Below are 22,533 nucleotides of genomic sequence, written 5' to 3'. Positions count from 1 at the left end.
TACATTATAAATGCACCTTTCTATCAGGAGAGATCTCGGCGGAGACGCGTCAGTGTGACTTTCGTGTAATTAGTGTGATATTCGCTCCCATTATCCTCTGTTTGTTTGTCTTGCAATTCTGCTTAATTAAAGCGGAGATTGTTTCTCACAAAAAAGTTGTCATTAAAATAACAAATCAACAAGGTTAATGAGAGCGACGTGGGCAGCGCGCATAAATAATGGGCACGAGTGCGGCGGCCAAAAGACATCTATAGATATTACATATTAGGATGTGGATTTATTTACTGGATGTCCTTGGCTTTAACATTCAACTGGATTTTTCAATGGAAATATCTTCAATTTTTTTAGGGGGGAAGATCCCTGAGATCATAGGGGAGATGTGCTGTTATCATAGGAGCCCATCCGTAGATAAGTGCTATTTCCCTAGAACACATGCACACTTGGGCAAAAAGAGCATGCATGTCTGAGGGGACACTTTACAGGAAATCTACCATCAAAATCCATCAGGATAAACCAGGGACACTTACTCATAGATCCAGGCACCGTCATTGTGGTCATCTCTTTCCTTCTAAATTAACTTTTATAATTATGCTAATGAGTCTGAAGGGTTCTTTGGGGATGTTACCAGAGCCCCTCTGTGCTGCAGATTCACAGGTTGCTACAGTGTACAAGAAGCACTTCCCCCTCCTACAGTTTGCTAAAACTTCCTGTGCTGCAGTGAGATTACATCAGGCAGAGGAAGGGTGAAGTGGTGAGGGAGCAGGGAGTAGACAGTGTAACAGCCTGTGAAACTCTAGTATGGAGGGGCTCTGGTAACACACCCTCATTCCCAAAATTATAAAAGCCATGTATAACAATTATAAGATTACCACACTAATCTTCTTACAGTTTTAGCCTGGTGCCCTTTTGGTTGGGGCACATCATTCATCAACATCTACAAAATAAGAGACCTTTTAACCCCCTAATTGGGTTGTCTTCCACTTGTGTTGGAGCCTGTGCCCACCGGAGGATCCTATGGTTCTCTGGGCCTGCCTAACCCTGATTTTTTATTTTAAAAAATTCCCAAAACATTTACCGGTATTTGCGAAAATATTGGTGATATCATTGTTCACCGTTTTGGATTCCCCCTTTTTAAATTGATTCTTTTATATCTATTAATTTGGTCCGTACTTTCTGCGTTGTATATACTGTAGACACATTATCTTGTTTTGCATTCACATTAATAAGCTATTTTTATCACACAGAGAGCAGATATTTCTGTACAACAGTCGCTCTGTTTTTGAAGCACATTTTAATTTATCGTTCCATTGTTTTAATCATTGTTCTATTCGATTCCACAACACAATCTGAATATTATAATTCCGCCATGACTGTAGAGAAATGCATATTATAGTCGCAGAAGTCGTAAAAAATTCAGTTTTATGTCAAGAATTAATTTACAGATATTCCCCGTCTACGCAGGTTCGGAGAAATTTGTGGGCATATGGTGACAGCACAAGTGACATATGGTCATTGTTATTTAGTTTTATTGCATTAAAATAATATAATTTAAAAGTTATTGGTGCATGTGAGCAAAACATATGCGCCGCAATTAGCGACAGCGCTCATTAAAGTACTTTTTATGTGCTTGTCGTGACTTTTTGTGTCTGCAGAGATCCTCACTTCCCGTTCGCTGCGTTTTGCCACCATTGAAATTGATGGTTGTTTTATACAGAAAGAGGATTATTAAATAAAAAAAGATGGAGGAATGTGATGCACGGTGGAGCCAGTGTCCTTGCTCGCTTAGCTTGTGTTTGGCAGATGTCCTCGCATACTGGGGCTCATTTACTTATCCGTCCTGAGGAGTTCACAGAAAATGTATTGTCCGATGACAGTGCACTGTGCCGCGATTCACTAAGATCGTGCCCCCGATATCCTGCATGTGTCGCTTCCCCGCTCAGGTCCGACAGAGTTCACCTTCTTCTTCCTGGTGCATGTAAGTGCTTGGGCTTGCAACACAATTTAAATGTTAAACCCTGTGCTCAGTCCGAATCAGTCGGATCGTCAGACGGCACAGCCCCCGATTTGTGTCACATGGAAGCCATTGCAGCTGCGCCAAAATCCGATCGTGTGCGGCACAATCCCCTGTTAAATACCTGTCACAGCCGTGCACGGCCAACGAAAGTGCGATCCACGGACCCTTAGTAAATAAGCCCACACGATACTCAAGACAGGGTACGATGCTTGGGTGGCTGCCCACACGATTCTCTGCCTCGGCCAGGTTAGTTAGAAGCAGGATTGTCATTGACTGTAGTTATATCTTGTTATGGGGTCGATGGTGAGAGCCAGGGGGGGATTTACACATAGCACGATCCATACTTTTGCCTCAGATCACAAAAGTTTCATTCAATTTTTGGGATACAGCCAACACATAGTTCAAAGAACTGAGAAGAAGTGGGATGCTGACCCACATGCTTCCCCTGTGCTTTAAACTGTATTGGCATCCACAGGGTGCCAAAACAATCAAAAGCAAACACAGAGAAAGGAGCAATGGACTCCGTCTTCTGCCGTTCTGAGCAGAACTGTATATTAGGGGAGCTCTCAGACATAGATTTCTATAGCGCCCAACAAATGCCAAATCTTGAGCTTATCTTGTCTGTAGAGCTGCTTCTGTCTCCGATGCAAAATGCTGCTGGGCAGGAAGTGCCTGTGTCTGTACTGCTCTATGAATCCTCCTCCTGCAGTACAAGCTATTCATGGAGAGGAATCTGCCCAACCATAGTCAGAAGTTCATGGTCGTATCCAGGGACAACCAAAATATAAACAGCAGGACTGCTAAAGACAGGTTGGACTTATATCTGTGAAATGCTGTATTTCTGTTAATAACAGTGAATTAGAGAATGTGTTATTTTGTTATCCTGAGTATATTTAAGAATCTTGTCATCATGGGAATACCCCTTTAAAGAAAATCTACCACTTGGGTAGACGCTATTTGAACTATGAACATTTACTGGTGGGCCTTTTCTTCAGTGCTCTAGAACTTCTTTTCAGTATTCTGGAAACACCTGCAAAAAAGATAAAAACTACTTTAAGGAACATGCTTATAAGTGCCGGGTGCTCTGATGGAGGTCACACAGGTGGCCCAGTGCTTTGTTGCTTCCTAATGATTTACTCCTGCAACGAATCCTATCGTACCCACCCACTCTTCGCCCAGACATCATCGGCTCTCTGGAAGTCTTGTGCACTCAAAGAGGCTTCATAGCTGAGACCTGGACCGCGCATGCACGAGATTTTCCTTGAGCCAGGCGACGTCACCAGCTCTCCGGCAGGCGGAGAGGAGTGGGTGGGTTTACAGTTATTTCAAGACTACTGAAAAGAAGTCTTCATAGTCCAAATCGCATCTATTGGTAAATTTCCTTTCATTTTTAATATAATAAAGCCTTACAATACCCAAGTATTCATCAAATATCCTACTGGCAGGTAAAAAAATGTGCGGCATCTGTGATACAAAAGTACCATATGGCAGCACATAGAATTGTAGGTTCTGAGCTCTTTTATGGAATTATTACTATATTAAGGAAATGTGAGGTATAATTATTAATATAATATCATAATAGAAGAAAAGAATACAAGCAGTTACCTACAGGGGTTACGTACAGGATAGGTTGTGTAGGTTTGTTCTTAAGTTGAATTTGTATGTAAGTCAGAACTGTATATTTTATAATTGTAGCTCCAGACAAATTTTTTTTTTTGGCCTCTGGGACAAATGGATTTTAAAATTGTTGGATTGCCGTCAGAACCAGAATTAACACTAAGGGGCATATTTATCAGGACTTGAAATAATCGCAAGTGCTGGCGTACTGCTAGCATTAGCGACTATTTGCCCCAATCCGCCACCTTCACGCGAGTGGTGGCGTGAAGGGGCGTAAGGGGGGGTGGGCGCTGCCAGCCCAGCGAGGGCGCGGCCGACTGGGAGTGCGCTGATGCGGGGCGTTACTGTCCCCATGCCGGCGCTCTCGCTGCCGTCTGGCGCTTCCGCCTCTTGATGTATCCCACTGCGAATATGCAGTGGCGGGGCTATAATACGCTGGCGCACAAGCGTTAGCGTATGATAAATGTCCCCCTAAAGCCTCATTGCAGACACCTGTGATAACTGTTATAGCTGTTTATTGTAGCCTAGGGTTAAAGTACAGTAAATTACCAACATCCAGAGGTACGTTTGTAACTAGGGGTCGTATGTAAGTCGGGTGTTCTTAAATAGGGGACCGCCTGTATGTTAAAAAATTGATTGAAATATATCTTTGTATTTTTTCAGATGACAATGAATGTCAAAATGCCACCTACATCTGTGGAGACCACGCAAACTGCACCAACACGAAGGGCAGCTACTTCTGTATGTGTGCACCGGGTTACGCTTCCAGCAGCGGCGCGGAGAGATTTATGACCAACGACGGAACGTTCTGCCGGGGTAAGCGGCTATGTATTTTTCATAAGTCTCCTACACATTTGTCCTTCCTAATCCATATTCCATCTGATCAATTATTAATCTTAATTAATACTATTATTAATATTATCCAATCCAATTTTACGGTCCAACCCGGGGAACAAATGAGCGTAAGGGGAGCAATATATCACCTCGTAGAACACTTTGTAGTCTGGATACATTGATATTCCGAGCAGCAATCTTTATGGGTCTTTCATAAATCCGCTGCTTTTTTTTTGCATCAATGTTGTAGCAGGTTTACACATGAAACGCGTTAGCGAGTGACACCATTGTGTACTGCTGGAGGTTTTAATATTTTACAATTGAGGCTTTTGAAGTGTGAATTTGCCGCACATCTGGAGGACAGATGGTATTTCTTATTACATGATATGTTATATTTTGCTAATGCATTAAGATCTGCTCCTCTGAGCGTTGGCACGTCAATTCAATATTAACAGTTTTCACATCAAGAGAAAAAGACCAACCTTCATATTTTATAAAACCAAGAACTTAAATAAATTATTAAGCCGTAATGGAAGTTTTCTGCCTCTCAAATCCCCCAGCCGTCAGATTATTGTTATCTGATTGGTAAGGTTTTTTTTTTTTTATGTCATTATTAAACCAAATATTGAACAGAAATTTTGATTAAGGTTTCCATGGCTTCATATGTAGCAGAGCTGAATTTGTTACCTGGATCATTTTATCACTATTGACTCTTATATTGCCATCATATTCTATATACGTAATGTAAGCATTCAATAGATGGGGATCAGACCATTGGGGCACCCAGCAAGAGGTCCCCGTTCAAATGTAGCACATTGTAATGAAAAGGTTAAAAGCCTTGAGTCTTCAAAAGACCTGAGGTTGTCATACCAACTGATTGCTCCCCCCCCCCCGATATCGTCATGGGGACAGCGATATTTACCAAGATGGCGGCACCCATCAGCGATGGACAGGTTAACACCCGCTACCGGTGCTAGCACTGATTGGGGGTGTTACGAGTAAGTGTTTGCTGCAATATGCAGCAAACACTTACCGGCTAAGGAGAGGGTTTAGCCCGTGAGCCCTCTCCATTCACCCGCAGCCGAAGCGTGATGTACTAGTATGTCACGTGTCAGTAAGGGGTATGATACCTGAAAAATGTAATCTATGAACCAAGAAATAATTTTGTCTGTTGTTAATCTCCACCCATACATGGCCTCCAGCTGCCCGAATGCACACTGATCGCATTTCACATCTTCCAACAAGCAATATTCTCCAGATAGGAAGCCCTGATATAATCCTCCAACAAGCAATATTCTCCAGATTATTATGCAGACAGGAAGCCCCAGAGTAGTCCTCCAGGTAGGGATCCTTGATGTAGTCCTCCAATACGGCAATAATAATCAATCTGTACCGGCGGATTTGCTTAGTTATATGCCCACCCAGATATGTAGAAAGACAAAATGATAGATTGATCAAGGATGGATGGATGGATAGATGATAGATAGATAGATAGATAGATAATAGATAGATAGATAGATAGATAGATAGATAGACACAGACTTGTGGCTTTGTGCAGCTCTGGTTTTAATAATTTTGATATCCCCCCCAAAAAAATTGCTCTGATGGGACATGATTAATTTATATAAATATATGAATGGTCCATACAAAAAATATGGTGGTAAGTTGTTTCAGATTAAATCAAATCAAAAGACGAGGGGACACTGTCTCCATCTGGAGAAGACAAGGTTTAATCACCAGAGGCGACAGGGCTTTTTTACTATGAGAACTGTCAATCTGTGGAATAGCCTGCCTCAGGCGCTGGTCACAGCAGGGACAGCAGAGAGCTTCAAGAAGGGTCTAGATGCCTGTTTACACCTAAATAACATTGAGGGTTATGTTATAATATAGAATTGTTTCCCATAAATCCCTTCCTCATCCAATCCCTTCCCTTCCTTGGTTGAACTTGATGGACATGCATCTTTTTTCAACCGTATAAACTATGAAACTATTCTTCTTTACTTATTAGAAAGAAAGATAGATACATAGAATGATTCCCTGAACAAAAAAATAACATAGGCCCGAGCTGCCTATTAAATTTTGGTGGAATAACGGGGGGGGGGGGGGGCTTGGCACACAAAACTTTAGAAAGAACTTTGTACTCCAGACATATGGTGGCAGTAAAATCAATATCAATACTTTGCAAATCATTTTATTGTTTCGCAATGGGAAAAAACTGTTTAGAGCCAAGTCGGTGGATGCACAATAGTTCACGCGCCTCAGGACAGGACAGAAATGAGTTGGCCGGTAAAGCTGCAATGTTTCGGGATAAAGTAGAGTACTGACACATTAAAAAAGTGAACTGGGGAATGAGGGAATGTATTAGTGGAGGAGAGAACACAACATCAGGGAATGTATTGCCGGAGAATTGTACAAACCTGATCCCAATGTTGACGTGCAATAGATTCCATTACATCTCTCCGAGCCCGGTATTAACGGGACTATTCTTCATCTCTCCACCCATAAATATCTTCATTAACTTCCCGGCTCTTCTGCTTTCTTATCAGCTCAAAGTGACTTCAATACCTGATTACAGGCTGCACTTCATCCTCACAAAGCCAAATCAATAGTCCATTGACGCGAGGAGTGCACAATATGTTCCATATTTTTTCCCATCATGCAATTTTCCAAGTTAAAACCATGTGAACACTAGAAACATTTCATGTATTTGCAAAAAACGTTCTTGATTCCAGAACTAGTGTGGCGTTTGATATGTGATGGGTTATCATAGGAGGAACCTACAGCATTCTCTTAAAGGGAATCTGAACTGTCTCCCAAATATAGGACTGTGTAGGAGCCCTTAAAAGGCTTTTCCAGGAAATCTAGAAAATCCTGTTAGGTCCTGGTTCCCTCAACAATCCCTCAGCCAATCAGTGCAGAACTCCTTTAATAGGAGTAGAAATATACTTTTGTGCTAAATAACTGATGATGCAACGCAAAGATAATTATCTTTTCATTGATATGTAAATGAGCCTGCAAGTGCATTGTGGGTGGGGAATAGCATGGAGTTGGCTGTTTCGGGTCATGGAGTTGGCTGGACAGTTGCAAGACATGGGTTTGCACCAGGAATTGCAACTTTTTTAAGTTGCCAGAACAAGTCTTGATAAATCACCTCCCATCCCCAAGTCAAGTAAACCATGAAAATGAGTGATTTATAAAGGTCCATATGGCACGTGCCAAACTCATATAAAATATACCTACATTTATTGTTGATAAACTTGAGCGTTTTCCAACAGCTGCAGTGTTTATTGTCAAATTAAACCTTAAACTATCGATTTGGCTTTCTGAGGGTAAAGTGCAGGGTACGGCACAGTTCTATGTCAGCCAAGGCTTGACCAGGAATGGGTTTGGCCAAATGGCCATGTACCGGGGGTTATATACTGTGCAAAGTACAGGGCAGGGGGAATAATAAGCGCTGGTGAACTAGGCATACATTTCCACTTAAAATGGAGTGTTTTGCCCAAAAATGGCACACAATTTTTAAAAGACAAATAATAAATACTGGGGGTAATGTATCATTACGTAGCTCCTTGTGACAGTTCTATGTCTGTCTTTGGAGCAGTCAGATTTAATAAAGTGGCTTGATAAATCTGCTGGCAGTGTATTATGCTATTGAATTACAAATAAGGTCCCAGTCACAGGGCTGTAATTGTTTATTTCGGCCAAGCCATGGGCACAATAGAAGCCTATGGCACCACAATCCCTATATCCTGCCGGACTTTCAGCACAGCTGATCGGATTTTAATGGAGAGGGGAGGGGTGAGGAGAGCTTACTCCTGTTCCCTTCTCCTGCTGTGTGCTACCTCCAGGATCCTGGATGGGCGAGCAGCTGTTTGAATTATGCCTTAGCAGAAGTGCACAATCGATGTTGAGCCTTTTGCCTCAGGCAGCACCACCTATAGCAAAATAGAGAGTAGCATAAGGGGTGCAATCACCTCTCAAAAAGAAAAACCTGACACCTATGCAGCATGGGTGTGAGGAGAACCAACTTACTAAAAAAAATAACCTGGATGGGTGAAGGGGGCGCAATTATATAACTCGCTTCAGGCAGCAGAGAGTATAATTGATGCCTGGGCCATATCCATGGTTTTCTTAAAAAAAGAAAAACAACAAGGTCATACCTCTTGAAAAAGCACTAATAGGTCACAATTTAGGTACACACACAACAAAACTACAAAAAAAGACACAAAAACAAGCCCATTTTTTTATCCAAGATCTCTCAGCACAGGCTGATATGCAAGAGAAGGTGTCAGCTTATAGGAATGCTCAGTATACAGTACAGCCACAAAACTGGAATGTTCCTGAATTGCTGTTTTGACTGGAGATGAAAGGAAATGAATGGAAAAAACCCCACAATTTAAAAAAAAACAAAAACCGTTTTTTAAAGCAATACATGTGATATTTACCAGTTCAATGACAATGATAACAGCCCAATGCCATATTCATCTTTTAGCCCTGAAAGCTGATACATTACCATTACCACTAGATTTTACTATTATTAATATGATTATTATAGGAATAAAAAAGAGCACAGTTCAGCCTTTTGAGTAAACACATAGAAAAATATGAAATTACCCGGATTATTTTTTTTTACGTGATAGTTTTAATGCAGCGGAGCTGGAAAATGTGAATAAATAGAGGTTTTTAATGGGGATTTTGACTGCACAGCTCAAGTCATTGTAATTCCTTGTGACTCACCGCGGAGCAAACTTCCTGTCAGAGGAAGCCCCCAAAATTATTGACATTCCTGTACAGGAATCTAAAAATATTCCTGGTTTTATTTTACACCCAGTAGTTCTAGTAAATACACATTTCTCCAGATCAGATGTAAAGTAGAATATTTTAAGGATATTTGTCACAAAGTTTTCTTCAAAAAGGTTGGGAATTTTTTTTCCGAAAAATATTCTTTGTGGTAATTTACTGGAACCTGATTTTAAACATTTACTAAGGGTCCGAACATCGCACTTCTGTTGGGTTTCCCAAATATTTCCGATTTGCGGCGAATTGCCGTGGGATTTTGGCGCACGTGATCGGATTGTGGCGCATCGGTGCCAGCTTTCACGCGACAGAAATCGGGAGGCGTGGCTGTGGGACAACCTGACGGATTCGGAAAACCCGTGTGTCGCAAGATCACGCACTTACATGCACCGGGACGAAGAAGTTGAACTCCGGCGGACCTCGGCGCAGCAGCGACACCTGCTGGATTTTGGGCGCACGGACCTTAGTGAATCCCGGCAGAACCCGAATCAGCGTCGGACAACGCGCCGCGGGATCACGACTGGACCGGGTATGTAAATGTGCCCCATTGTGGTACTATTATGCTTAGTCTTAGGATCTATCTAAACTAAGATTATTTTTTTTATAAATTACCGTATATACTCGTGTATAAGCCGAGTTTTTCAGCACAAAAAATGTGCTGAAAAACGTCCCCTCGGCTTATACACGAGTCTATTACAAAAAAATTACCCACCTAAAAAAAAAATAAACTTAAATACTCACCCTCCGATGTCAGCACGGCTCCCCGATGTCAGCGCGGCTTACCGATGTCAGCGCGTCCCATCTTCTTTCTTCTCCGCGGCTCCTCTTCTCTCTTCTATCTTCCGGCATGGAGGCGGCCATGGTTTCTTAGTGGCCGCGCATACTATGACGTCAGCAGCGGCCGCGTCATAGTATGCGCCTGCTAGAAGAAGAGATGGCCGCGTCCATGCCGGAAGAATGAAGAGGAGCCGCGGAGAAGACAGAAGACGGGACGCGCTGACATCGGGAACATCGGTAAGTCGCGCCGACATCGGGGAGCCGCGCTAACATCGGAGGGTGAGTATATAAGTTTATTTTTTTAAGGGCCGTGGGGGCAGGCTGGCTGTATACTACTAGGGGCTGCTGTATACTTCTAGGGGCTGCTGTATACTATTACGGGCTTGCTGTATACTATTAGGGGCTTGCTGTATGCTACTAGGGGCTTGCTGTATGCTACTAGGGGCTTGCTGTATGCTACTAGGGGCTTGCTGTATACTACTAGGGGGCTGCTGTATACTACTAGGGGGCTGCTGTATACTACTGGGGGCTGGCAGGCTGTATACTACTGGGGGCTGGCAGGCTGTATACTATTGGGGGGGTTAGACCAATGCATTTCCCACCCTCGGCTTATACTCGAGGCAGTAGTTTTTCCCAGTTTTTGGTGGTAAAATTAGGGGTCTCGGCTTATACTCGGGTCGGCTTATACTCGAGTATATACGGTAGTTATTTCATTGAATTTTTGAAAACTTTTTCTGTTAAAATAAGTGGTAGGAAAATTGTTCTTTTTTTAATGTGGTCCACGTACTACTGACGTCAGCCACTGCTGGTTAGTTTTTGGCTTGTGAGCCACTAATCCAACCAAATTACAAATGGTTTTGGGGTTGTCCCATCATCTGAGATACCCATAGCTGCATTGCACCATAGGACATCGCCCTGGATAATTGTGATTTTTTAATACACATGAAACGCGTTGGGCACATGCACATAAACTACAATTTAGGGATAGTACACCCAGGATAGGGTCAAGTGTGGGACTGTCCTTGCCATTGCAGGAGCAAGTAACCAGGGGATTAGGTTTCTTTTCATCCTATTATTGATTTTTTTTAAGATCCAGATTAGTGTTGACCCGACCCAAACCTCAAAGTTGGGGTTTGTATCAAACATTGCAGGTTTAGTCCCCTCGGACCAAACCCCGAGCTTCATTAGAACTTCATTCAGCTAAATTTCCCCCCATAGTTAGTCCTTGCCATCATGCTCGCTCTGATTGCGGGCATTAACTCATTAAATGCCACTGGCAAAATTGGCCAGTGGCATTTAAATGGCTAAATCCCAGCTTTGGCACTACTTTAGGGAGGATCGGCACTGCCCAATGATGTCATCGGTAGTGGGTCCCTCACTAAAATGGTGCTGTTGTCTTTGTCAGCTGCATTTAGACAGTACCAATCAACTGGATGGGGTCGGGATTTGCTACCTGAAATGGGACCCAAAGAGGGTTTTCAAATTTGACACTTATCCAGATGCCAATGTCAAAGCCATGAGAGCCATTGTTCCTGAATGGGAAGAATTCCAGACACCTCTGGTGAGGACATCTTCCTGAGAACAAAAGCTCAGACATATTGAAGTCAAATTCAGCTCGAAAACCCCCAAACCCATTAGATGGTCAATGGGCTCGGCCAAAAATGATTCAGTATATTTGGCAAGGCAATAGCCGTTTCCACTTCCTGCCTTGTAGCCCTTGCCTGTATGTGTTACGTGCTCCACTTTTTCTCCTGATGCTTTGTCACGATGTATCCTGGCAGTGTTAATAAACCTCCACCATTTTTCCTCTCATTATTAAAGCGATCCGTCTCCATATTTTACGGGAGTGTCTATTTGTTTGCGATTCATCATCCGCCTCTACAGTCTACAATTATGCGCCAATAACCCTAAGTGACAACTCATAAGAATAACTTCCTACTTAGTCTAAGTTATGGATTTTCCTATTCTAATTACAAACATGAGTAAGTAGAGACATCTTTTCAGGTAATTTATGAGGGAAGTATATTGGTGTCAGCAGCTGAATTCGGAGATATCTAAAAATGTCTCATCCGCCTCCTTATCCTCTTGAAACAGAATATTGTGATGCGGGAAACATTTAATTGTTTCGGTTTTTTTTTTAATCTACGCCTCATTGAAAGACAAAAATTATGTGGCGGGTGATGTTTCGTTTTTATGCAGTCTAAAACTGTAATTTTGGGTTTTTACCACCAGGCATTGAGTAATGAGGGGGGGTTGGTGGGGGTGCGGAGGGGCTTACAACCTGTAAATATGTCATTAAACTGCGATTTGACATGGTATTTGCAGATATAGATGAATGCAGCGAAAACAAGTGTGGCGACCACGCTCAGTGTGAAAATACCGCCGGAGGGTACAATTGCTCATGCCTGAAAGGTTATCACTCGTCCTCAGGAAGTTTGCACTTTAAAACAAATGATGGGACTTACTGTCAAGGTAAGTAGTGGAAATATTAATCCATCTATTCATGTCCTTTAATTACTACATCAACTTTACAAAGGGAAGATTTCGCTGCAGGTTACCATCAGGATAATTACATTTCCCAAGTATAATAGGTAACAAAAAGGTATTATGGCACTTTTCAGAATAGTTTTAATTGTGTTTTAGGGGGAAAAAAGTGGAAAAGGTAGAGGAGGCAAAGATGGAGTGAGTTAGGCAGACACATTCCCTCCTAGGAACGAGGAAGAATACTTGCAAAAGACACACAGAGAATACCACAACTATTTTATTTCAGACACCTAAGGCACCCTTACCTTTGTTACTATAGTTAAAGGGGTTGTCCAATTAAAGATACTTATACCCTTGACATCACTTAGGCCGAGAACTGGAATCCCCAACAAACAGGTGATCAGAGGATCAAAAGTCCCCTTGAGTTCTCCATGTTGCTGTTAAAGGCACCAAGGTGGGTAAAAAAAGGAAAGCATGCTTACCCTGCTACAGCACCCTTCCAGTTATCAGGCTGTACCTGGCAGGAATTTCCCGGGGGATCATGGGTGTCACGGGTGCGCCTGCGACTCAGATCATGGGTTGCAGGCACACCCATGCACCTCTTTCCCCCCCGAGCGTGGCAGCAGCAGTTTTTGCCTTACTTTAAAAGGTCCCCGCGTTGTCTCCTGCGGTCCGTAGTGCACGTCCCCATCTCCTAGGAAATGCATGCGCTGCCTTCCTGTGCCGCTGATTGGCGCTGGCCATTTCCTTAATTTAATAAATAGCAGGCCCCTTCCTACATAGCCTGCCGGATCTTTGTTCCTCATAGCCATTGAGAAAGCTTGTTATTTATTCCCTGTAGCTATACTGTGATTTCCTGTTGTGACCCGGATTCTGTTATTGACTTCGATCCCGTGCTGCCTGCCTTGACCTACCGCTACGTCCTCGACTCTGATCCTGTGCTGCCTGTCTTGACCTCCTGCCTGGCACTGATCATAGATTTTCTTTATGATCTTGTACAATGCCTTGGCCGCCACCAGAGACAAAGTTGTACTTGTGGAGCGATCTGGTGGTACCACGCCACAGCAAGTCTATCCCATTTTGCGGCGGGCTCTGCTGAAGACCCGGCGCCACTTAAACTCTGCTCCCAGGTGTCGGCTTACGTCATCGTCCGTGGTGGTCCAGTGGGTCCACCACCCTAGGTGCCTGACAATGGGACCTCTTTCTGCCAAGGAGTGGCCTCCTCTGACCAAGGGAAGTATAGTCCCTGGAAAATAGAGGTTTCATTCTTTGGTCCTAGGATGACTCATCAACACAAAGCAGGTTATGAGACCCTCCTGAAACTGGAAGTGTGAAACATGGTAGCCAGAGCAGAGTAAGTATGCTTTCTTGTTTTTAATTCACTCCAACCCCCTAGAGGTTTTGCAGATTCCTGGAATTGACTGGTGCTTTGTCGACTGGTGATTCATTCATATTATGGGGTCAGGAAGTTGATCATCCCAGCAGTGTCATTGAAGTGTATGGAGCCTCTGCAAGTATAAAACTGGCTCACAGGAGGGACCTATGGGCGCCCTCGGTTCTTTGCTCTCCTGATTGCTGTTGGTACCATCAGTTGATTGGTTGTTTGACTTTTTCTTTGATAGCAAGACTGCTTTAAGTTAGAGGAACACTTCAGTCTAATTAATTAAATAATACATGATGCAGGGCCTGAAAGGAGGAGCAGGGCTCATTTTCATTGTATTGCTAGAACCGGGAGTCCTGCTCCTCCCTTCAGGCCCTGCACAATGTATAATTCAATGAATCAGCTGTGACTGCAATGTTCTTTTAATGTGCAAACTTCCTAACATCTTAAATTTCATGGTTGGGTGTTATATGTAAGTTTATGGGTTAAAGTGCAGAGTATGGTTAAAACATATTCTTAAATCTTAAAGTCACATTGAGAGTGAGCTCTGTTACACCATTAAGCACTTCATGTCATGTAACCAGGGTGATGTCATCTAAGGTCCTGTTATATTTGCAATATCTACCTCCTGTATGTATCTGATCCCATGAAATCACTGCAACTTCCATGGAGGATGGGGAGAAGTAAAAGTCCAGAGATGCTGCTGTGATTTCATGTGATCAGATACGTACATGAGGTAGACATTTCAAATGTAACAGGAACTTAGCTGCCATCATCCTGGTTATATGACATGGTAAGAAGAGCCCTGGGACATGGTGAAGAGTATATGAGAGGGGCAGGCTGAGCAGGACATGCCTCCTTTGATGCCAGGTAATATAAGATAAAGTTGATTTATGGCGATGTAAGGGAAACATTTTTTTAGGTAAAAAAAGTGGTTCAGTTAGTTAATAGGGCTCTATGGGAGCCTGTTACTAGCTGTAACAACTTTGCCTATTATCTCTGTCACCTATATCCAGCAGTTTCTTTGCTTTCCTCCTTAGTTTAGCCTGGCTCTATACTAGCCGGGTCTCCTGCTATGTTTATTTACTCTAATAAACTGAACATTTGCAAAGAAGATACAGGGAGTGAAAGAGGGGATAGGCTGCTGCTCCCTTCTCACAGAGGAGGAAGGAAAGGGAGATCATGTGACAGTGCTCTGTGTGTATAGCAGAGCTGAATGTGTTCAGTGCTGTGGCTACAGAGACTCTGGGGTACAAGTTCTCCCCTGTTCCCTATTAGTCCCTCCATCACAGTCTGTGATTCTACAGAACTTTCTTTGTCTCTCTCTTCTCCTCATGCTGCATCCACTCCCCCACCGAGGAGCTATTAACCCCTAGTGCTCACACAGCACAGACTATGCACTTCATGTACCTTTTTTTACTTCTGATTTCTACCACTTATTCCATGTTCCATGCTCCTCCATGTGATGAAAGATGCCGGGCTAGTCACCATATGCCTCCTGTATCTGCACTGTTAAGTGGATTTACTTGTAGGAATCTCACTGGAGTTGTTACTAAATTACCAGCATTTCAGGGGATATAAGAAAATATTGCTGCCAAATTACTGAATGAAAGAACACAAGGTATCATTGGAACTGTGGTCAGAGTGAATTTGACTTAGTTTCAGGGCAGATACAGGAAGAGGTTGGTCTTCACCCACTTCAACACTTGTGAGAATCATTTTTGTCAGACACTTTTTTACAGAAAGAGAATAAGAATAAGAATAAAAAAAAGTTTTTTTTAACATCACACTTGGCCATTTAGTGCACAGCAGCATTAAGGCAACATGTGTTCATTTACAGTAGAAACTACTTTTACTGAGATACTGTATTTTATATTTGAGATTCTCTAAAGTGTAAAACAAATTATTGTGTCAGAAACTGTAAAATATATCACCTGATGTTAGATAACAATGCAAAGCATGTCACTTCTCCCAAGACTCATTATTCGCCTTCTTTTATCTTCCTATACATTAAATGTATTCATTATTTCTGTAACTTATGGTAGATTTATTAACACTGAAATCTAGTGAATGTATTATGACACTGTTGCAGTAATCAGTCTTTTATAGCTCCGTTTATTCATTTTCTTTTATTCGTAGAAAATGTAAAGATTAAGTGTCATCTGGATGATCAGTGCATTACCACAAATATTAATCAAACAATTAACAAGGTAAGTTGTGGAATCTTTAGGTTACTCTGTTCTTCAGTCTGCTGCTAGTAACTAGGCATCTTTAAGTAATGCTTTTCTATAGTAAAGCTATGAACCCCAGTTGTTGTCTTAAATATTGGCAGCACGACAGTTTAATGCAGCGCTGGGGTCCTGGGTTCAAGTCCCAGGGTCAACATCTCAAAAGAGTTTGTATGTTCATGCGTGTTCACGTGGGTTTCCTCTGGGTCCTCCGGTTTCCTCCCACACTCCATAACATACTGGTTGGTTGATTAGATTGAAAGCCCCATTGGGGACAGGGACTGATTTGGCAAGTACTGTGAGTTATCTGTTATCAGCGCTGTGTTATCTGTGTGTGCTATATAAATACAGGCGGTCCCCTACTTAAAGACACCCGACTTACAGATGACCCATACTTAAAGACGGACCCCTCTGCCCACTGTGACCTTTGGTGAAGCTCTCTGGATGCTTTAGTATAGTCCCAGACTGCAATACTCAGCTGTAAAGTGTCTGTAATGAAGCATTATTAATAATCCTTGGTCCAATTACAGCAAAAAATTTTGACTGGGGCAAAAAAATGTTTTGTCTGGATCTACCATTATAAAATATACAGTTTCGACTTACATACAAATTCAACATAAGTACATACCTACGGACCATATCTTGTATGTAACCCGGGGATTACCTGTAAAGGAATTATTATTATTACTTTCTTAAAGGGGCATTTCCATGTTTAATATTCCTGACTAGGGTTGAGCAGATCCAAATCAGGTTCCCAAAACCAAACCTGGACTTTTGGACACTGATAATGTTCTTGTTTCTGAATAGGTCATGATACTAATAAAATAGAATGGCAATGTTCTTACATAAGCCAGACTGTAAGCAGGTTAATGCACCGGTAATTCCAGGACCTGCTTCATTCACAGCACAATCTAAAAGCCAAGACATTGAGCATGGGATGATATCTGCTCTCATCTCTCCATTTCCAATTTAGGTCAACACTATCAAAGAACCAATAGCAATTCTAAAAGAAATTCAGAAAAGTACGACAAGAGATCTCCTGCCCGTGGATGTGATTTCATACATTGAAGTGCTTGCCGCTTCTTCCCCTCGGCTGAGCACTTTAAATAAGACCGCACCAAACAAAGAGACTCTCACTAATACCACCATTACCGTAAGTGACTCCGCCGTGACATCCTTGTTTAAAGAGTGAATAGTAAATGGGAGCGCGTCCTGTAATAAGGTCCTTCTTTATTCCTATCTGCAGACTTTTGTGAACACCGTGAACAACTTTGTTGAAAAGGATAAAATTACAGTATGGAAAAAGTTATCAGAAGAGAGCAGAAGGAAAAGTATAACCAAACTTCTACACACATCCGAGCAGCTGGCGCTAGACATGTCACAGAACTTCCAGAAGACAACCCAGCTCGACGTCAATGCCAGTGATATGGGTAATCTGTTTGTCTATCTGTCTGTCTATATATCAATCATCTCACATCTATCTATTTCATATCCATCTAAACATATAGGGGCTCATTTATCATATGCGGGTGCCTCCCCATAAATCCGGGTGGACGCTGGATTGTGCTGCGCCAGCAGGGCACTCCTAAGTCAAATCTGAGCTGACACCCTACACTTACCAAAAATAGTTTTAGCACAGCTAGAGAGAGCCTTTGACAACAATTCCAACAATATATATATATGTGCACAGAGTAATGGAAAAAAAAGCTGAATGATAGAGGACGGCTCCTCGGGTAATACCTTCCAGCAAAGAAGAGTTATAACCGACCCCTAGTGGGGGTGCTCACCTGACGCTGTCTTGATCAATAGCAGATTACCCCAAATTGGTGTTCTGAGGATAGGCGATCTTCCTCTTATGTTGGGTCATTGATTCCTCGTAGAAAGTCGCAGCCATTAGCCTAATAGTACTTCCCAAAAGCCTCAAAAATTCTGAGACTTGGGATAAAGTGGAATTGAACAACAAAATAAAAAAATTTCTTTGGCAAAAGTTTTGGCGCTGACAGTCAAGAGCAGCGTCCAATTTGGAGATAGGTAATAGTGGCAAACCAAAAAAATTTTTTGTAGCTATGGTTTTTAATGGTAGTATAACAATAAATTATTAAAATGCAATTTGATAGTCCTTACTGATGCGTTTCGGGTATAGACCCTTTCTCAAAGCCCGAAACTTTGTAAAAGCTTGTAAAAGCCTACAAAGATGGGGGTGGTGAGTAGAGCAAGTTTATGGATGCTATTCCCTGCATACTAGATCATCATAATTGGGTAACCATAAAATGTTCACTATTGCCCCATATCTAGATACTTAGCAATAGAAAATATAAGGGAATGTGAATTGATGACTCCAGAGACTCCCTCAACATACAATAGGTAAGTGGTGGTGAATATCAGGTATCTTCTAAATCAGTGATGGCAAACCTTTTAGAGACCGAGTGCCTTTGCCTTTAAAATACCTCTGTGCACAGCAAGTCCTGGGCTGTCTGGGACTACAGGAAGATACCTGGAGTCATCTCTGGTGATGGCCTGAGTGCCCACAGAAAGGGCTCTGAGTGCCACCTCTGGCACCCATGCCATAGGTTAGCCATCACTGTTCTAAATGATCTTCCCACGTTGGTACATAGCATAGTCCTCTAGGGCTTCTTCTACAAGTCTTCAGTCTCATTCTGCCCTCAGCTTCAGTAGTGTCCTTCTTCAGTACTAGGGTCATCTGAAGGCTTCGTGTGCAGAAAATCGAAAGCGACGCAGAAACCATTTGCCTTGCCAAGTCTTGAGTCGCAGAGTTATCAAGTGATTATAGAATTTTACTTGAGTGGGTTTTTAATATAAAGAGTAAGAGACGGCAGATTTTCCGAATAGCTACAATTTTATATTGCCTAGTAATCTGTTAAAATAACAAGGATATAGAAGGGCTCATCGGGTAATATCGAATAGGCGTCCAATATGGACAACGTTAATGTCTTTGTTTATTTAGACTGTATCACCATAACTACAGATTGGATCATAATCTCCCGTTATGGGAAAGTAGAGGGTAGTGAAGGGTTATCGATAGGTACAGTCGAATATTGCTGTCTATGGTTTCCATGGTAATTTGCAAAAACAAGGTGGACTCAGCGAGGGCTTAAACGGCACTCGAAGCCTTAACTCTCTTCCTCTGCAATTTACAGCAATCAATGTTCCTCTTACTTTAATTCAGTACTTGGGCGGCTACAGAGATGCCTTGGAATATGAAGGAAATTTAGGGCATGAAGTTAGATCTTAAAGTGCTGAGAAGCAGGATAAAAATAATAAAATCTGAAAGACAAATGCCATAGTTCTTCTGAGGTGAAGCAATGGTGGGATTTTGGTGTCTTAACCACGTATATCGAGCACATACTTCTAGGATGGGCTACCAATGCTTCATTGGTGGGGTCACAACCCTTAACAAGATACAGACAGCTAGCTATGTACAGTAGCAAGTCCATATGTGTGGCCGTGCCTAGTACTGGCGATAGGGGGCCTAAGGATCTGGATGGGTTCCTTATCAGATTACAACTGACCACTAGGGTCCTTGTAATACACTGTGGACTTATTTATTGTCCAAAGTGGACCTTCAGAGAAGACCAAGACAAATGATCTCCTCCGGTCCCTTGTCCGACCATGCAATATCTATGAAGGCCTCCCCCTCCCCCCAAAGGGTTTGAGGGTTTACTGACTATAAACTATAGAATTGGTGTTTAATAGGTGATTGGTTAGGATGGGTTACACAGTCACCCTGCTGATCAGTTGATTTACTTGCTGAACCGGAAGCAGTGAGCTCTGTCTTCAAGTAATGGATGTTCCAGGTCCTATTCTGTGAATGAGAGTAGTGCCTACGGTGATCCAAGATGGCCACTACACTATAACCAGTTGTCTGTTTCTGATGATCATTGATAGAGCTGGGTGTCACGCCCTCATCAATTGCCAATTTACTACATAAACTGTGAATTAGCATTAATAGTTTGGATCTGGAAAACTCCTTTCATTGCAGATTGAGTTGATGGTTGGACTTCACCATCATACTTCATACTCTTTCCATTAACATGGTCCTATATCTATGAATGAACATGAGGACGCAACCTAACAATGATTTAGCAGATGGCTTTGTAATGTTAATGAAAAGCAACATATCACAACTCTGTATTACCTTCTAAGATGGATAGACTTAACATATGGCACCCTTAAAGGGAACCTACCACCACAAATCTACCTATAAAGGTAGATTGGGTGGTAGGTGGATCAATAGGATGTGAGAATAGACCTTTTAAGGGCTAATCCTCACGTCCCTGCACTTTTTGATAACTTTTATTAGCTTTATATGCAAATTTTTAGTGAGAATGGGACCCCCATTCATAATTGGCGGGAATCCGTTTTCATGATAAGTGGGAGTCTCAGCAGTGGATAGGAAATAACATCCAACTGGTAAAATCCCTTTTAAGGGAACCTATCCGGACAATTTGGGACATTTAACCACCCACAGGTCCTAATGAACCAGTGGTTTAGAGCCCCAAATCATCCTGCATGATTTTTAACATGCAGAGTGGGTATAGTAACATTATACTTACCTCAGTCCTTCAATCCCCTGGCACCTGAATGCTCTGGCAAGTGAAGCCGACAAATTACACCCCGCCTCACTGAGCAAGCACCATAGGCGCTTGGGCAACACCACATTGACTTGGATTAGCGATCCCCATGACGTCATCGGGGAGCAATGATCTGTCCTCAGGTCTTTGAAAGCATGTTTTCTGGCTATTTCTTACAATATGCAAGAGGCACATTGTAATAAATGATGAGTAAAATCCCCATATATTGCCATACTGTAGTATGGACGTATTGTCGGGGTCGTAATTGACAAATAACCGGTCCGATCAGTCACCTCAAATTAGACAGAGCAAGTGTGCACATTCTCAAGAAAGAATCTGAGACAAGCTTGTACTGCTCAACACAACAAGACTAACTTTATTTCCATGTTAGCAGATTTTATACAGAAAAGAGAAAGGTGTGGTTATACATCATATAGCATCATAGTGGGCAATGGTTAAGCAAATTCAGTCTAACATCTGGTGCACTCCAATTGTTCAGTTCCAGTATCTTGGCTGATAATGTCCTGGGTGTTGACAAAACCTTAGGTTTCGATGTGAGTCTTGACGCCATCTTGGAATAGGGCATGTTGATCTATTTCTGGAAATAGGGTGTTGGCTGTGTAGTATCAGTGGATGCCGGCGCCATCTTAAGTAACATATCTGAGCATATTGCTGAGGAGGAAAAACTTTAGTATTTGCCAGCTACATAAAAGTGTAAAAGTATAAAACTATAAGCTCATATACAAATATTCTCCTTCAAGTATAAAACTATAAAACTATAAAGCTCTTGTACAGATATTCCCCTTCACAGTATATGGTAGCATCAGTCAGACCACCTAGGGTTAAAGTACCCTAGGGGTTCTGAAACATACCGTATTTTCCGGACTATAAGGCGCACTTAAAAGCCTTGGATTTCCTTGGAAATCCAAAGTGCGCCTTATAGTCCGGTGCGCCCTATATGAGGCAGCGGACCCTACTTACATAGGTCCCCGCTACCGGAGACAGCAGATCTCCAGCGGGAACTGCAGACCACGCGGCACGAACAACTTCTGCCGCGTGGTCTGCAGTTCCAACTGGAGATCTGCTGTCTCCGGTAGCGGGGATCTATGTAAGTATTCTATTCTTTACCTCCCCCTCACCTTCCCCGCTCACCTTCCCCGCGTTCCGCGTCTCGTCTCGGCGTCGCGTCGTGTCTCGTCCCGTCGGGTCTCCGCTCCGCCCCCGGACCTCCGCCACGCCCCCGACCCTGCGCCTTATAGTCCGATGCGCCTTATATATGGAATTATTACATATATATTAGGCGCATCGGACTGTTGCGCCTTATATTCCGGTGCGCCTAATGGCCCGGAAAATACGGTAGTTAAAAAATAAGTACAAAAGTTAAAAATAAATAAGAAAAATACAAATCGACCCTCCTTTCCCTTTCCCGGTAAAAATCATAAAAATGTTAGGTATTGCCACGTCCCAAAATGTCAGATGTTTTAAAATATAATAACAGTTATTCCCGGTGTTTAACCCCCGTAATGGAAAATAGCACCCAAATGTCCAAAACGTGAACTTTTACCCATTTTGCAACATATAAAAATATGTAATAAAATGTGATCAAAAGGCCGTACAGTCCAAAATGGTAGCACTGAAAAGAACATCTCATCTCGCAAAAAAATAACACTACACACACCTCCGTATATTGAAGCATGAAAAAGTTATAAGCAGCAGAAGATGGCAAAATTAAGATTTTTTTGTACAGAAGGTTTTGATTTTTCTAAATGTATCAGAACAAATTAAAACTTATATAAATTTAGTGTGTAG

The 22,533-nt window shown here is 42.3% G+C and overlaps 1 protein-coding gene across 2 annotated transcripts in view; it reads left to right on the top strand.

Annotated features, from left to right (window-relative positions):
* ADGRL4 (adhesion G protein-coupled receptor L4) overlaps nucleotides 1-22,533 on the top strand; it is a 128,472-nt gene that overhangs the window by 48,150 nt on the left and 57,789 nt on the right. The window contains exons 3-7 of one of the 2 annotated variants that reach the window (XM_072126850.1): nucleotides 4,295-4,447; nucleotides 12,365-12,511; nucleotides 16,044-16,114; nucleotides 17,106-17,285; nucleotides 17,379-17,562. In XM_072126850.1, coding sequence (XP_071982951.1) covers nucleotides 4,295-4,447; nucleotides 12,365-12,511; nucleotides 16,044-16,114; nucleotides 17,106-17,285; nucleotides 17,379-17,562 — 735 coding nt within the window. The remainder of the gene's footprint in view (nucleotides 1-4,294; nucleotides 4,448-12,364; nucleotides 12,512-16,043; nucleotides 16,115-17,105; nucleotides 17,286-17,378; nucleotides 17,563-22,533) is intronic. The other variant, XM_072126851.1, reaches the window with a different exon arrangement.

This window comes from Engystomops pustulosus, chromosome 10, assembly GCF_040894005.1.
Source record: "Engystomops pustulosus chromosome 10, aEngPut4.maternal, whole genome shotgun sequence".
Classification (NCBI taxonomy): Eukaryota; Metazoa; Chordata; class Amphibia; order Anura; family Leptodactylidae; genus Engystomops; species Engystomops pustulosus.
The sequence above is the reverse complement of the archived record's forward strand: the minus strand, read 5'-3'. Positions and strand labels throughout refer to the sequence as shown.